General features: G+C 34.6%; 1 protein-coding gene and 1 long non-coding RNA gene across 6 annotated transcripts in view; one reads left to right on the forward strand and one right to left on the reverse strand.

The window, feature by feature from the left end:
- LOC144377783 (uncharacterized) overlaps nucleotides 1-10,868 on the forward strand; it is an 87,477-nt gene extending 76,609 nt beyond the window's left edge. Inside the window, exon 4 of the long non-coding RNA XR_013438873.1 lies at nucleotides 10,731-10,868. This is a non-coding gene — a long non-coding RNA (uncharacterized LOC144377783). The remainder of the gene's footprint in view (nucleotides 1-10,730) is intronic.
- Nucleotides 1-16,916, reverse strand: part of Fermt2 (FERM domain containing kindlin 2) — a 78,781-nt gene that overhangs the window by 61,473 nt on the left and 392 nt on the right. For 4 of the 5 annotated variants that reach the window (XM_005337972.5, XM_021735067.3, XM_013364108.4 and 1 more), the window contains exon 2: nucleotides 16,624-16,789. The exons of the other annotated variant lie outside the window; for it this stretch is intronic. In XM_005337972.5, coding sequence (XP_005338029.1) covers nucleotides 16,624-16,780 — 157 coding nt within the window. In that variant the 5' untranslated portion in view covers nucleotides 16,781-16,789. The remainder of the gene's footprint in view (nucleotides 1-16,623; nucleotides 16,790-16,916) is intronic. 5 annotated transcript variants of the gene reach the window in all.

The raw sequence follows: 16,916 nt of genomic DNA on the forward strand, positions 1-16,916 counted from the left end.
AATGTTTTTTTCTTGTGTAATTTAGACTTCATGAAAAAAATAGCTATCAAAATTCTCTGTTATTTGTATAACTAAAGCTTTGGGATAATTTTTCATTCATGAAACTTCCTTTTGTGTCCTAATCTTGGCCATGGACTATGTTCTAGTCTGTTTTTGTTTTTGTTTTTTGCATTACTGGGGATTGAACTCAGAGCCTCACACATACTAAGCAAGCACTCTACCATTAAGCTATATTCCCAGCCCTTGGACTGGAAGAAAAGATGACTTGGGGTTTCATCACTAGAGGCTGAGTGTACAAATATTGCTTATTCTAAATAACATTTTTGCTTTTCAGAATGGTTAGCTTGGTATTTCAAATGTAATAGTAGATGACTAAATGCAAACACACACACACACACACACACACACACACACACACACACACACACACACGTCTAGTATTTGCCATAGAAAAGTTAGCTGGGATCACCTGAGTAGATTCACTAATCAGCATTATAAAGCTGTTGAAGGGGTAGACCTTATACAAAAACATGCTGCGAGAGTATTTCCCACATTTGGATTTTCAGTTATTTTCCAGGTATAGAGCAACTTTTTTTTATTTGTTGTACTGTGTTTTTAAATTCTTTATTTTCAGAAACAACCTATACAAATGCAACAATTCTCAGGAAGAAAAAAACCAAAGAAGAAAAAAATTGTACTATTATGAAGTCATTGTTTATTTTTCTTTTGGGGGAAAGAAAAGAAAGAATTTCATGACTTATTTATAAAGTCAGTCCTATTTAGTAATACATTATAGTTTAATATACCTAGCAAAAAAGAAAACAAATTCTTTAAAACATTTTGTCAGGGTTCTGGAAAGAATTATACCTGTGTTCCTTCCTTATTTAACAGATCCAATTACACTGTATTCTGTTTCACATAACAATATCTGACAGGCACTCAAACTCAAATCATTAAAATAGAAAATTGCTAAAACATTAACTGAATCAATAAATATATCCTCCCTTGACAGCAACAGAATGCTCTTCAAATTCAGGAAGTGGCCATATATTTATTTTACAAAAAATACCATCTGTGTATTCCAAGGAAGAAAAGATGACTTAGGGTTTCATCACTAGAGGCTGAGTGTACAAATATTGCTTATTCTACCAAATCATAGCATTCACCCACTCTATGAATCACAAAAGAAAAGCAAAGAAATAAAACATTTCAAAGCTTTTTGCTATAGAAAAAATACTATACATTTCTTTGTGCAATTACAATTTCCTTACACTCTAAAAATGTAAGCACAGAGAAAGGGATACATTATTTAAAACATCCTAATTAATCTTTTCCTACTAAGATCACAATGTATTTTTGTATCCTGCTAATACTGTCACTTCCTCCTGTTTCCTTTTCAGGATCCTCTTGAACCTCAATAAGATAATGTGAATAGTTTACCCTGTCTTTACCAATGGTGAGAAAACATTGTGTATAATCCTACTGTACAAGCAACAGAGCTACTAAGCAATGGTCCCAACACTCCAGCCTCACCAGACCAGATAACATCACAGGCCAATCCTGCCTTCCATAATAAGATTTTCAGACCATTTCCTCACACCATTTACCTATACTAACCTAGTTATTCATCTATTAAACTTAAGAAGACCATCTCTCTTTCATTTCACAAGGTACATTAAAGCAATTACTAAAAATTTAATGGTCAACAAGGTTTAAGACATCACAGGCCGGGCTAGGGATGTGGCTTAAGCCGTAGCACGCTCGCCTGGCATGCGCGCAGTGCTGGGTTCGATCCTCAGCATCACATACAAATAAAGATGTTGTGTCTGACGAAAACTAAAACAATAAGTATTAAACAGATAGTGGAAATTTGTAAAAGTTCTGCTTCTTTAAAAAAAAAAAAAAGACATCACAGGCCAACTTATTGTGTTTCTTCTGTCCAACACTACATCACACTTATCAACATCCTCAAACTTCTGATGCCGCATCCTCAAACTTCTCAGTAGACAACCATGGATTCTACTGAAAAAGTAAATACAGGAGCCATCAGACTGGAATTATTTCAGCTTCATGTAAACTAAGCCTACAAACCTTCTTGAATCTGTATGCAGATGGACCTCCTGTTTTTATGTTAGGATGAAAAAAGGGTCTCTTCTCCTAGTTCTGTATAAAAACAATCTTACTACCTGTGGTCTGCTGCCCTTACCATCTTCTATGAACCACATGCTTCTCTCCTTACAGTAACTCTCTAGGTATTACATCCACTCCCCCAGTTTTAGAAACCTGGACAAACTTACTTTCCTAACTATATTTCCAGTCCAACCTTCTGCTTAGAGTGCCAGCTTGTAACATCTACTGAGCATTTCACATCTGCACTTGGATGTCTCACAGATATTGCAATTTTTTTCTTTTGGTGCTGAGCTACATCCCCAGCAAGAAATTAATATATCTAAATCTTAACTCAATTTCCCCCTAGTAAATAGTTTGTGCTAGTAAATAGCACAAACTATCAACCCAGTTCCTCAAGCAGTGAATCTAAAGTCACCGATATTTCTGTCTCTCATTTCCCATATTTATCAACAAGTCCTGTCAATTCCAGTTTCACTTCAGCCTCCACTGGTACTACCACCCTATCTCAGACCACCAGCATCTCTTAACTATCAACGGCCTTCTAAATGGTTGCCTTGATTCCATTCAGCACTTTCCATACAACAGCCAGAATGATCTAGTTAGCACTTTCATGTCATTCTCCTGCTTAAAATCCTTTTCAACAGCTTCCAATTGCATTTAAATGAAATCCAAATGTCTTATTATGGCCTACGAAGCTCCAGATATTAGGGTCTGTGTACTCCTCCAAATTTATCCTGTGCTACTCTTCCTCTGCTTCAGCCACACTGGATTTTAGTTACAAGAAAGAATCCTCTAAAAAATAAGCTCTTTTCTGCCTTATTGCCTTTGCATACACTATTCCAGTCTTAGAATGTTGAATTCCCTCTCATCTTTCAGATTTTACTTTAAGTTCCAGAGAAGCCCTCAGAAGGCTTTAGAAAACAAGCCCTTTTAAACTACTTTTTAACTACGGTGTCAGTCAGTTTCCCATTACTATGATAAATACCTGAGATAATCAACTTTTAAGGAGAAAAGGTTTATTTTGGCTCCTGGTTTCAGAGGTCTCAGTCCATGGCTGGCTGACCCTGTTGCCTTTGGGTCTGTGGCAAGGCAAGTACATCATGGAGGGAGTGTAATGAAGAAGGAGGTGCTTGCCCCTAGTAAACACAGTAGTCACAAAGCAAAGAGAGAGGAAGAACAGCTCAGGTCTCAATAATATCTCTTTCTAGGGCACACCCCCAACTTCCTATCCTAGGCCCCACCTCCTAAAAATTTCATCACCTCCAAATAGTACCATAGGCGGGGGACACACTTTCAACAAACTCATGGGTCTTTGGGGGACATTATCCAAATCATAAAACCTACCTAAGAAAAGCCCTCCAATGTCCTCTCTATTTTAGCACAATGGGGGTATTACCTATCAAATTTTGTGTTTGACTTGTTTGTGAGGATGTTGTGTGTGTGTGTGTGTGTGTGTGTGAGAGAGAGAAGGGGGTCTGTTTGTCTTCCTTCATAGACTGTAAACTTTGAGAGGTAGGAATCTACTTCCATCACCATTATATTTTTAGCATTTGGCACAATGTTTAGCAAATATGTAATAAAGGAATAAATTCATTTTGAAAATTTTAAAGAGCCCTCATTATTCCAAGAAAACATTATTGGAATTAAATAAGAAAATTATTTTTAAATCAGCAAGAAAAACAGTATATAATTTACTAATTTACTTGAATGTTTGAAAAAAAAACATTTTTCTTCAAATTTGGAATTATAACATTCTTCCATACTAACTAAACACAAATAAAATGGATTGTAGATTGTACTCTGTGGTAAAATGCTCCTGGGTCTCTCTCCAGGGCCCCTCTCCAAACAAAACAAATCCAAACTCCAGACAAGTCCAAATATTATCCAGACAAGTCCAAATGTTATCACTTCTGAATCTTCACTGACCACCTTGTCAAAGAAGCGATGTGCACCTTAGTACTATGAATAATATATCACACTTTGTTATAATTTATTTTATGTAACTAATTTCCCCACTAGATGAAAAGTCTTTGATTTTATTCATCCTTGTAAGGCAGAGCCCAGGGCCTGGCATAGAATGATCAAGTCACAAATGTCAGAACCCTCCTGATGGGATTATTGTCCTCAGAGAAGACAAGAGAACTAGTACCCATTCCCATGTGAGAAACCAGGAACAGAGCCCAACCAGGCTGGACCTTGATCTTAGACACCTCATACTCTAGAGCTATGAGAAATAAATATTTTTGGCTATGCCATTTAATTAGCAAGTTAAGAAATTATAGCAGACTAAGAAACCAAACTTCTAATAAAAAATGAAAAAATTATTTTTTCCACAGTTACTTGATAAAAAATTTAGGAATTCATTCTTCAAAACAAAGAGATCATCTAAATTTGACAAAGAGCTTTTTAAAGTTATAAATTCAAAATAATAATGTCTGTTTACTTCAATGCATTATCTGACACAATATATACTCAGTAGTTGAAGTTTTTTCTGATCATTAAACCATGAACACCATTGCAGGGTATACACAAACATAAAGATGGTTTGCCAATTATTCTTTTTCCAAGGATGGGTAATACTGTTCAGTCCTGAAAACTTACTGTTCTTTTGGTTCAAACTAGCATAGTTCTCAGAAGACAGGGCATGAGTCCATGAGATTTAGGATTAAATTCTAACTGGATTTGTCTTTTAAAGGTAATCAAAGGCACTAGAGCTTATTCATAGTTCAAAAATTAAGCAATTTAGTAAGAATATTTTATTGGCTTTGACATTTTTAAGTTTTTCTCAGAAACTACTAACAAATTCTAATACCTTCAGGTCCAGAATCCTTTCCCATAAAATAGGCCAGGGTCCCCAGTATCCATGTCCTTAGCTATTTCATTTTCCAAAACAGTCATCACATTATAGTAATTACTATTTAAAGATTATCTTCCCCTAAGACTGTAAGTTGAATGAGGGTAAGGAATAGGTTAATTTAGTTCCTCCTGTTTATAGTACAGTCTCTGGCATTCAGCAGGTTCTTATTTAAAAATACTAAGTGGGTCAATGAAGGAACAAATGAAAGAATAAATGAATATCATTTTGTACTCAATTTTATCTTTGCTTTCTATAAGCAATATTTTACTTCTCCAAACTAATCTATAACATACTATAAATGTGGCAGTGCCCAACCCAGAATGCCTTTCTTCCTAAATTTTCAATCTGGCCCTCTTCAAATAAGCCAGTCATTATTCAAGCTTCTAACTCTCCATCAGCTTCCTGTACTCAAGTGCCAATTATTTGGCATTTCTCAAGCAGACTATTGACTCAAAGCAATCTTCTGTTTTCACTCTGTTACTAGAAAACTGCTCTCAGTCAGTACAGGAACTATAGTGCACTACCTGAAACAATGCTGGCCTTCCACAAGTGTTAGCTGTTGCTACTGTTAATAAGGTCAAATTCATGTACGTCTCATTCCCCACACAAGTCTCACGTTATATATATACCTCTACAACCTACCAAAACTATGGCCTGAGTGTTGAGGATTATCGTTATGCAAGCATATTTACATGTCCCATCTCACCCTAAGACTTCTTTTTGCTATTTCAAGTTCTTTAAGACATTTACTTCCAGCATTCATGAGATATTTAATAATGGAATGCCCCTAGCCCCAATAGAATCCTCAAAAAATCATAATAATTATTTTAACTGTTTATTATATGCCAAGAACAAATTCTAAGAGCTTTACACATGTGTCAGCATTGAACCTTCACAAATTTACCTACATGGTAAACATATTGTAATCCTCATTTTACTTATAAGGAAACTAAGTCGAGGATGTTAAGAAATTTGGCACAAGATTGTACAGTTTTTAATGTAGTGAAGCTAGTATTCGAACCTAGATAGTATGGCTTTAGGGAAGCTACCCAGAGACTTCACAACCGTTCTACAGGTGACAAAAGAAAATCTCTTAAAAAGTTTTGACAAAAGGGTAAACATTACAATTACAATACTTAAAACTGTAATTCAAATTTATGTTTTGAATTATAATATTTAAAGGACACTAGTATTTGAAGGGTATCTGAAGGATAACATTTTCTTGACCATCCTATTAGCTACCAGAGATTCTATTAATTTTTTTAACCCCATATTTAGCCAATAAATTAATTCCAAGAAATAAGTAAATTAAAGCTGAGATTAAATAACCAGGAGAGGTTAACATGACTTGCCCAATGTCATATATAAGTACTTAAGTGGCATGTCTTAGACTAAGTTCTTAATCACTAAATTTACCTTTGAAAGAAGGTATTTCTCTAACTAGAGTACTAAATTTATAGAAATTTTCTCCATGGGAGCACAGTTTATAAATAATTGTGTATATTTTAAAGCACAAAATCAATCACTTCTAAAACCTTCGTATTTCTTCATAACTCACAGTGACAAAAGGCAGCAAAGTTATAACACATTCCTAATATGACAAAGGATAAATTGGTACCATTTAACTTAACTTTATAAAAGACACATTCTCAATGCTTTATAATATGTTATTTCTCTAGCTCAATATAAGGGAAAAATTTTCAAACCACTAAAATAGTCTGAACTGTATCAACATTACAGCTATTCTAATACTTCAAATGTATTAACAAACTCAATTCTTATAATAAGCCTATTATTATTTTCTCCATGTGACAGGTAATAAGTCACACATGCCAATGTCATGCAGTAGTATATGGTACAGTCAGGGTTCTGACAGAAGCAGGCTGCCCCTCAGTCTATGCTCCATAACAAGAGCATTCTGTCACAGTAACAGAATCCATTACCTTGCATACAGTTTTTAAAACTGATAGAACAATCATTTATTTTTCAAGTTACTTTTAATTTCAAATGTTGTGAAATTCTTAAATCTGAACCCAGGCACTACATTAAGGACCATTAAGCCGGGAGGCACTTATCCAACAGACAACCTCATCTACAATCAATAATGCTGGCACTTTATTAGTGTTTTATTCATAACTGAGTATCCCATTAAGAAAAAGACATCAAAAATATTATACTGATGCTTTGAAATTACAATTGATCTTTAAAATGCCTGATGCATTTTTAAATTACAGAATGACATAAAAATAAGAGTTGGAGGGCCAAGAAGAGATTCATTACAAATTCTAGAGTAAATGTCATGTCTTCTGGACTAGTGCTTATCAGCTTGGTAACCCTGAAAAGTATGCCTTGGTCACCCAAGGATACCCTGTTATTGGTCAGTCTTTATATACTTAGAGAATGGATGAATATGAAACCTGAACTATGAAAGAAAATCCAAATGAAAACCTCTTGTTTTATTCATTTACTGTTTCTCTCCCTTTCCCTTTCATATACACTAATCCACGTAAAAAATAATTTCTGAAATTGAAAAAAAAATACAAGATATAATTTTAATTAATTTTTAAAAATATTTAGTTTTTGATGTAGATGGACACAACACAATGTCTTTATTTATTTATTTTTTTATGTGGTGCTGAGGATTGAACCCGGGTCCTGCCCGTGCTAGGCGAGTGCTTTACGGCTGAGCCACAATCCCAGCCCAATTTTTAATTAATTTTTTAAAAATTTTGCATACTATGTAACTCTAGGCCAGTCACTACAAATAAATAAGTATAACATTTTCAAAGAAAAATATGCTAAAATTTGAATACTGACTCTTACCCACAATAGTAGTGTTGTAGACATCTTCTTTCTTTCTTTGTTTTTTGGTACCATGGATTGAACCCAGGGGTGCATAATCACAGAGCCACAGCCCCAGACTGCTTTTTATTTTGAGACAGGGTTTCACTAAGTTGCTTATGGCCTTGCTAAATTGTTGAAGTTGGCATTGAACTTTCGATACTCCTGACTCAGCCTCCTAAACTGCTGGGATTACAGGCATACTCTACCTGTCTAGCTGTAGATATCTTCTTTATAAGCAAAGACATAAAACTAAAATCTAATGTTTTTTCAAATTTGAAATTATAATTATGTTTTAAATAGGCACAATGCAATTTAAATGAAAACAGTTGCATTATACCATTTTAAATAATAGGCACAATGCAATTATTTAAAATGGTATAATGCAACTGTTTTCATTCTGATACACAATGACTATTCTACCTCATATATTCCTTCTTTCAAAATATAAAATATAGGGCTGGCTCAAGCGGTAGTGCGCTTGCCTGGCATGCGCGGGCCCAGGTTCGATCCTCAGCATCACATACAAACAAAGATGTTGTGTCTGCCAAAAACTAAAAAATAAATATTAAAAATTATCTCTCTCTCTCTCTCTAAAAAATAAAAATAAAATAAAATATAAAATACATAATTTATAAGACATTTTGGGGATTGAACTCAGGGGACACTCAACCACTGGGCCACATTTCCAGCCCTATTTCGTATTTTATTTAGAGACAGGGTCTCACTGAGTTGCTTAACGCCTCACTTTTGTTGAGGCTGGCTTTGAACTCATTATCCTCCTCCCTCAGCCTCACAACCCACTGGGCTTATAAGACAATTTTTTTTAGCCTTGGTTAGGCAAAGAAAATAATTGTCAAAATTAAGAGCTTCTGCTCTTTGAAGGATACTGCTTTAAGAAAGTAGAAAATAGGGGCTGGGGCTCAGTGGTAATGCACTTGCCTAGCATGCCTGAGGCATTGGGTTCAATTCTCAGGTCCACAATACAAATAAATAAAATAAAGGTCCATCAACAACTAAAAAAAAGAAAGTGGAAAATAAATGACAGGGAAACATAGAATTGACAAGTGACTAGTATCTAGAATACACAATGAACTCTTATTAAAACTCAACAAGAAAGTAAACAAACTTTTTCTTTCAACAAAGCAGAAAGATTGAAGACATTTAACCTAAGAAACATAATGGCAAATAAGCATGTGAAAAAGCTCCCCAGCATCATTAGTCATTAGAGAAATGCAAATTAAAATCACAAGGAGATACCACCTCTTGGTTATCAGAACTGTTAAAATAACAAACCCTGATAATAGTGAGTGCTGAGGAGGACTCCAACCAAATGGAAGTCTAGCTGACAGGAATGCAAAATGATGTGGTAACTCTGCAAAGTCTGGCATTTTTCTAAAACTTTCAACATGTATGTGGGTCCTATCTAGCAATCCCACCCCTAGGTGGTTATCTAAGAGAAATGAAAATTATGTTCACCTAAATGTTTATGGCAGCCTTATTCATCAGCTCTGAAAACTGGAAAAACCTCAAAATGTTTTTCAATTACTGAATGGATAAAACTGTGGTACAAGTTCATTTAATTGACTAATACTCAGCAATAAAAGAAATTAAAGCATAAAAATATGTGAATGAATCTAAAATGTACTATGCTAAGTGAACGAGATAAAATTCATGCAACTTTTTACACTGTATGGTTTCAATGACAGGACAGTCTAGAAAGGGCAAACTGTCAGTGGTCTTCAAGGGCTGGAACTAAGGGATTAGACTGATTAAAATGAACACTAGGAAAACTTTCTGATGTACTGTAAAACATTCTGTATCTTGATTGTGGTATTTTTGCATGACTGATTTCTTAATACCTAAAAAGGATAAATTGTGCTCTATGTAAATTATACCTCGATAAACTTAACCTTAAGAAAAACATTAACAGGAAAAAAAATATGCCATAATTATGCAAATAATTTGTTAAGAATATATTATAATGGGTATAAATTTGTAACCACAATTCCAAGCTGAATGTCACATCTCTTAATTGGAAAAACAAAAATTATTTCTTTCACAGTACTTGTTTACTTTACATAGTATGTATATCTTTTTTCTGAAACTACTTTCATTAATTTCTAAACAGGCCCAATGTTTTCATGTGCCAAGAAATAATTTTATATCATTCCTTTGTTCTAAATGAATAAAAAACATTGCTCTTACAAAACTGTTAATCAGAGAATTAATTTGCTACTGGAGATTTCGTGGTTATAAATTTTTCAAATCCCTGAAATATCTTCATCCACTTATTGGTCCACTACATTTCAGAAATCTCAAGAAAATAGCAGTTAAATAGTTCTTTTGTTACATTACAGAATCAGGTGTGTGTTTGAAAGCAAGGGAAAGAGTGGAATGATAGCTATTTTTCTTCTTGGACACAAAACAGTGCCAAAGTAAGATATTTCTGAGGGATCTAATTCCCCACTAGTAAAGCTGGAATTTACTAAATATTCTAGATTACATTTTAACCCTCTTTCCTTTTTTTCTCCTCAGTTTACTATGCTCAGATACTTTAATGCTACTGGGAAAGTAGTCACTCTCCTCCGTATAGCACTATGGTTTATAGAAAGCACTTTAATATATATTTTCTTATTCAATTCTCACCAGAACCTATGAGAATTTTACAAAGTCAAAACCCCACATTTCAGAGGTCAGATTTGATTGTCTAAGGATTACACAAACTAAGTGCCAGGCCAGAAGCTTACATTAGATCTTTTGACAAACTAGGCAACACATTTTTTTCTTACTGATCTGTATATCCATTAGCAGCAAAGACCATCTAAGGAAAGCTGACCTTGTGGGAAATCTATAATCAATGCTATCTAAAAAGATTAACAATAGCTGCGCTTGGTTGCAGGTGCCTTGTGATCCTAGCTACTCAAGAGGCTGAGGTGGGAGGATTCTCGAGTCCAAGAATTGGATACCAGCAGGACAACAAAGCAAGACTCCATCTCAATTAATTAATCAATCAAATAAAAATATCATCAATAGTCTATTTTAATAGTAAGCTTACAAGTAAACTAAATTTTAAAGATAAAGTACAGAAAGAGAACTTATAAAAATATCAAGTGAGGGGCTGAGGATATATCTTAGTGGTATGGCACTTGCCTAGCATGTGTAAGGCCCTGAATTTGAGCCCTAGCACTAAATTAAAATATGTATGTGTGTGTGTGCATGTGTGCACGAGTGTTCATGTATTAAGTGAAATTCACATCAACAAAAACCTTTGGAAAAGTAAAGCAATGGCTTGAGGATGTCTATGAAGTCTAGAAACATACTATTATTTTACATGTACCCTAATGTAATATTAACAAACCACTTATACACTCTTCTAGGATTCCTGATATGGTGGACATTCTGTATATTAGAAGAGATTAAGAGGCCAATTTTTTGATGACAATTAAGTGGAATGAGATATTGGATGGAAAAAATGGCCATTACTGGGACAAAACTTGAATACAGATGCATATTAGATAGTAGTACTAAATCAATGTTAAATTTCCGGAATTTGGTAAGTACACAATATAGGAGAATGTCCTAGTTCTTAAGGTTTCACATATTTAAGAATTTAGGGATGAAAAGTTATAATGTCTACAAAGTACTCAAATGGCTTCAAAAGATGCGTGATGACTACACATAGAGAAATCAAATGTCAAAATGCTAACAAGTGATCTAAATAATTAGAGTGCTCAGTGAATTATTCTTTAGAAAGTTTTAAAAAATTAAAGATACAAGGCAAAACTTTAAATATTTTCTTCAAAAAATTTCAATTTCAAAATTTTCTTCAAAAGCTATTAAGATGTTTCCAATAAAGTCTTTTGTAACTGAATAAAACAGATATTCTTTTCAATGTCTCTATAATAAATTAACCTGAGTTAGAATCAAACAGTACTTTATTTATTTGTAGTATTGGAGACTGAACCCATAGACCTTCTACCACTAAGGCTCGCTCCCCGTCCTTTTATTTTGAGACAGGGTCATGCTGCCCAGGCTGGTGTCAAACTTTTTGATCTTCCTGCCTCAGCTTCCAGAAGGATTATAGGCATGAGTTATGGCACCTAGCCCACTTCTATTTTATATTAAAAACTGGGTATAAAATATGGTGGGGCAGGGTGGGGGTGGTAAGCAGCAAATAATATATAATGTATCCAGGAATAGTTTGTATTTTATTAGGTCCTTTCAGGATATTAAAATTTATGTACTGTCCTCCATTTTTAAGGAGCTATTTTTAAGAAACATAAAATTCAATATTTAGTTCCTATGGATCATTTACAGTGTTTGAAATACTGAGTAAGCTTGCTAACAGATTTAACTAAATTCACTTTAATATAATTTTACCATTTAATGTTTCTTCTATCCTATCCTCAAACATTTTTAAATTTTTCTTACAAACTTAATTTCACCATGAATGCAGAAAGGCTGCATTATGATTTAATTTCCATGAATTCAACCATGGCCCTCAAAGGGAAAAGCAGAGGATTTCAATAACATAGATGCTACTCCATTAAATAAGCATAGGCATTCCCCAGGGAGCACTAAGCCCAACCATGAGAAGGGAGCTGTCCAGTTAGTTTCACATGCCTCTCCCCCTCAGTGCATCCTGTCAAGCTGATCCTAGTATTTAAAGTGTGTGTGTGTGTGTGTGTGTGTGTGTGTGTGTGTGTGTGTCAAAGTTCCTAATGTAAGCCAACTTTCTCCATCTGATGTTCAACTAAAGAAACTTATTTTTGCAGTTCCTGAAGAAAAAACTAACTATTTTGCACTTCTATGAGAGGCAAAGAATATACACCATACTTAACAATCACTTTAAAAATTTTTAATGGTTATTTTATTAAAATTTCTTTTTTAGGTCATATGTGCTAACCTCACAGCCTAATTTGATCATGGAACACCAATACATTTTATTTTGTTATTATATGACAAGGATATGATGCATTTTAAAGAAGGGATGACTTCTTTCTAAAGGCCACACTCAGAATCATAATCCTCAATTTTTCTAAATCAACTCCATATATTTCTTTTTAGTTACTCCTGAGTCCCCTGAATGGCATTTTCCCCCTCTATTTTACTTACCCTGATCTAACCCAATTTCAACATTCCTCCTACTCATAGAATCAGTGCTATAAGAAATTCAGAAGTCATCTAGTCAATTTCTCAGACTTAAGCAGTGAAGTCTTCCATTCAGTAAGCACCATATTATTATAAATTCCTTACCCTCCATTTAAAATGAATTTTCATAGAAAAGTAGAAATTCAATTGCATACTCAAGTTTTAAGAAAATAATTTTATAAAGTGATATAAAAACTCAGTGAAAAAATCCAGTAAATAGTAAAACTAAGCATTTCTTTGATATTTAGAATTTTCACTGTTCCTTAAGCTCTGAACCCACTGTGTAGAATTGTTTTCTTTAATACTTCTCAATGATTTCCAGAGGATTCCTATAAAATTGGGCCCCTTCCCACAAAATTTATTTTTGAATACAATTAATTTTAAATTTTATTCTTTGACTTTTATGTTTTTAATCCTTATGCTTAATGATTAATATTTTAACTTTTTCTTTAAAAACATTGTTTAAAATTTGTTTTAAACAAAAAACTGCAGTGAAATTTAAAACTTCTATTTAAAGCTCTCAATATTGATTTTTTAAAAATAGATGAAAATAACAATTTTTCATTTTCAGGATGAGCTATGAGCATTGAGGGGATCAATGATAAAATCATTTGTCTAAAACTAGCCTAGACTGCCACAAATGAAAGTTTCTTTTGTAGCAGATATAATTCCCTAAAGATCACTTATTTGTAGAATATAACATACTTTTAATTTTCTTTTAAAAAGTCAATGCAAAATGACAAATGAGTTCACACTAAGAGTTATAAAAGACCTTTCAGATCTTTGAATTAGTATAAACTAAGAATTGTATTTTAATGATCTTAACCTGAAATGCAAAAGTTCTTTGTAAAATTAACTAAATACAAAGATATCACCGACACATACTAAGGAAGCATTATTTAAATTTTTGTCTGAATTACAATGTCCCAGTCTGGGATGAACACTGTAGCCTCACAATAAAACTGACACTCAAGGGCTAAACTGTATAGTTGTGTCATAATCATTGTGATCACAGGCATGTTTGAGAATCTAATAAAAGCAAAGTAGCCTCTTCCCTGAAACTTCCACATGTGCACATGAAATTTTATATCATGTTGAAAGGAGGGGTCATCCTGAGATCTCAGGGATCATAGGTGCGAGTCATGACACCCAGCCCACCCAGCAACTCAGGGAACAACTGCTACCACCAAATATTATACAGGAAGATAACCTACAGGAAGATACATAATGCGTCTGGTATTCATACATCCTCTCATGAGATCGAGAAAGGTACCAGACAGGCAGCGTGGAGACTGAAGATACAAGTGAATACTGCCTCCCATACCTTCGATCATTAACCGCTCCATGGCCATAGTAGCCTGATTTTACTAATTGCCCATCACTGCTTTGTAATCCTGAGATACCAAACCCTGTGCCACCTTATTCTTACCATGATCTCTACCTCTTACCTATCCTCTGTAAGCTGCTTTGATCTACTTTAGCCACTATTGACAAGAAGCCATCCAGTCTGCCCTTTAATACCATCAAGTGATACAACTCAGGACTTCCCAGGGCAGGCCATTCCAGTTTCAGGCAAACCTGAAAAACTACAAAATTCTTTTCTAATTTGACTAGCCTGGTTTGTGGATGTTTTCCAGGCTGCCCTAACTAACTTTCTCCTCTACTATCTGCCAACAGGTAACAAAATAGCTTTTTTAAAAAGTACCTAATCCTAAAAATAAGGGCAAAAAAACATTTAGCTCTATTTTCACCACACAAAAAAGTCAGATTTGTGCTGAAAAAGCAAGCATTTTCTATACAGAAGGAATCAGTACTGGTTCAATTCAAAAAGATGCAGTTTCCATATACAAAGCACTTCCTATCCTATTAGGCTTCTTTTCTCTGCATAAAAAAATTAAAACACACCAGTATTGAATTATGATCACAGTCACTTAAAATTAACATCAATTTTATCTATAAATGGTATATTCTCTATATTTCTGACTGTGATTTCATAATAAACAGTTATAATCAATGTAATTTAATATAGTAGATTTCATTATTTATTCATTAAAGCCTGGCTTTCTAGAATTTTAAGTTGTTGCACTCACCTTCAACAGCTCTTTTTTTGCAATATAAAAAAAAACTATTGAAGTTACATTGATAAGGTCCACTTATTAAATATAAGGCAATCTTTGACATGAAAGCTTATTTTCTTTGGAGAACAAAGGAAACATAAGCAATTATACTTATTTTCTTCCTTAAATACTTTCACACCAGTGTTGGACAAAAAACGGTTCATAAATATTTTGTGAACAGTGATTGATTTATTAACATCAGATAAAAAACTGTTAACAATTAATTGGGTAAACCAGCAAAATCTAATTTTTAAAGAGTTATCTAGGAGCTCCCTCTTTCCTGAGCTATGTCTTAGGGATCCAAACAATAAATGCATAGTCCTAAGGAGGAGTCGATCCTGTAAGGAGCTTCTAGTTGGTCCTTCAATAATTAAACCTCCTGCAGGGGTACAAAGCAGGTCCAACTAAATGAATTCCATCTTGTTTTGCAAACTGTATTAGACTGCTATTTCAGTAAGTTTACATGGTTAAGTATACAATACTCCCTTGGTAGGAAATACATTTCTACTAAATAACTGCTTTACTAGAGTGACTTTAAGAATGTGGTTTTAAAAAGCAAAACAAAAAGCCCCAACCTAAAAAGACAATACCACACATTCCACCTTATCACAACTGCATTATATACAGAAGGGATTTTAAAGCTCAGGAAGGCAGTCCTCTAAGCATTTCTTGAAATAAAATGACCCATCTCATCAACTAAATTTAGTTGATTCTTTCGGCTGAAAATGGTTTCCATCACAAACATAATGTATGGTGCAAAATTTTCTTCTCTCTCATATTGTAAGGTATCCCATTATTTAAAACTGAGTTAGAATCAATCCAGCATATATTTGTACTCAAGAAAATACTGTCAACCACGAACCAGTTAAATAAAATTTGCTGTCTAACAGAGTTCTTTCACTGGTTTGTTACTAATACAAAACTGAATGCTAGAAATAGCTTACTTGGAGCACGGACTAGATACCAAGTCTGTGAAGCACTGCCCCACCCGTTGTAAGAGTGGATGACTGGAACATTTTAATGCACTCCATCACATAGTGGTTCAAATACAGAAACTTCATACTGACTACTGTAGTTCCACATTTCCCGTACTTTTCTTAAATGGGTCGTGCATTATCCTCAATATCAAAGCCACCAACATTGAGGTACAGTAAAGAAATGGATAACATCACCCTATCAAAATATACTTGCATACTATTCTCTTTACTTTCAACGTGAAGTCAGCAAATGTGAAGAATTAGGGGTTCCCTTGCCTCCCGTTACTACATAATTAAGCATATAATTGGGAGACTCAAAACGCTACTTTATGAACATTCAGAGTAACAAAACAAGATGCAAAGGGAAACAGGTTATTTGCTTAAATACTGACAGATTTTCACATTTAAAAAAAAAAAAAGAAAGAAAGAACATTTGCGGGATGCCAAGGTTTTCCAAAACCCGCCCCTCCCCCCCGTCTTTCATCTCCACCCCTCCCCCCCGTTCTGGGAAGTCGTTACTTTGACGCGGTTGGGACACACAACTCACCGAGCTTTTCCACCAACTTAAGCATCACCCCTCCGATGTGCACCTCCCCGGTCACTCTCAGGGTGACATCGCGGTTCAGGTCTGTCACATGGACACTCAGTTCCCACGTCCCATCCGCGTAACAGCCATCTGGCATCCTTATCCCGTCCAGAGCCATGGCTCCTTCCTGCGAGCGCAAAGGAAGTGGCTTTCGTAAGCGTCACTCCCCCAAAGGAAGACAAATCCCACTGAATTGGAGGAGTCGGCCGCAGGGTGGGAGAACGTGGAAGGCGCGGGGGTTTCGCGCAGACTCG

This window comes from Ictidomys tridecemlineatus, chromosome 5, assembly GCF_052094955.1.
Source record: "Ictidomys tridecemlineatus isolate mIctTri1 chromosome 5, mIctTri1.hap1, whole genome shotgun sequence".
NCBI classification, from domain to species: domain Eukaryota; kingdom Metazoa; phylum Chordata; class Mammalia; order Rodentia; family Sciuridae; genus Ictidomys; species Ictidomys tridecemlineatus.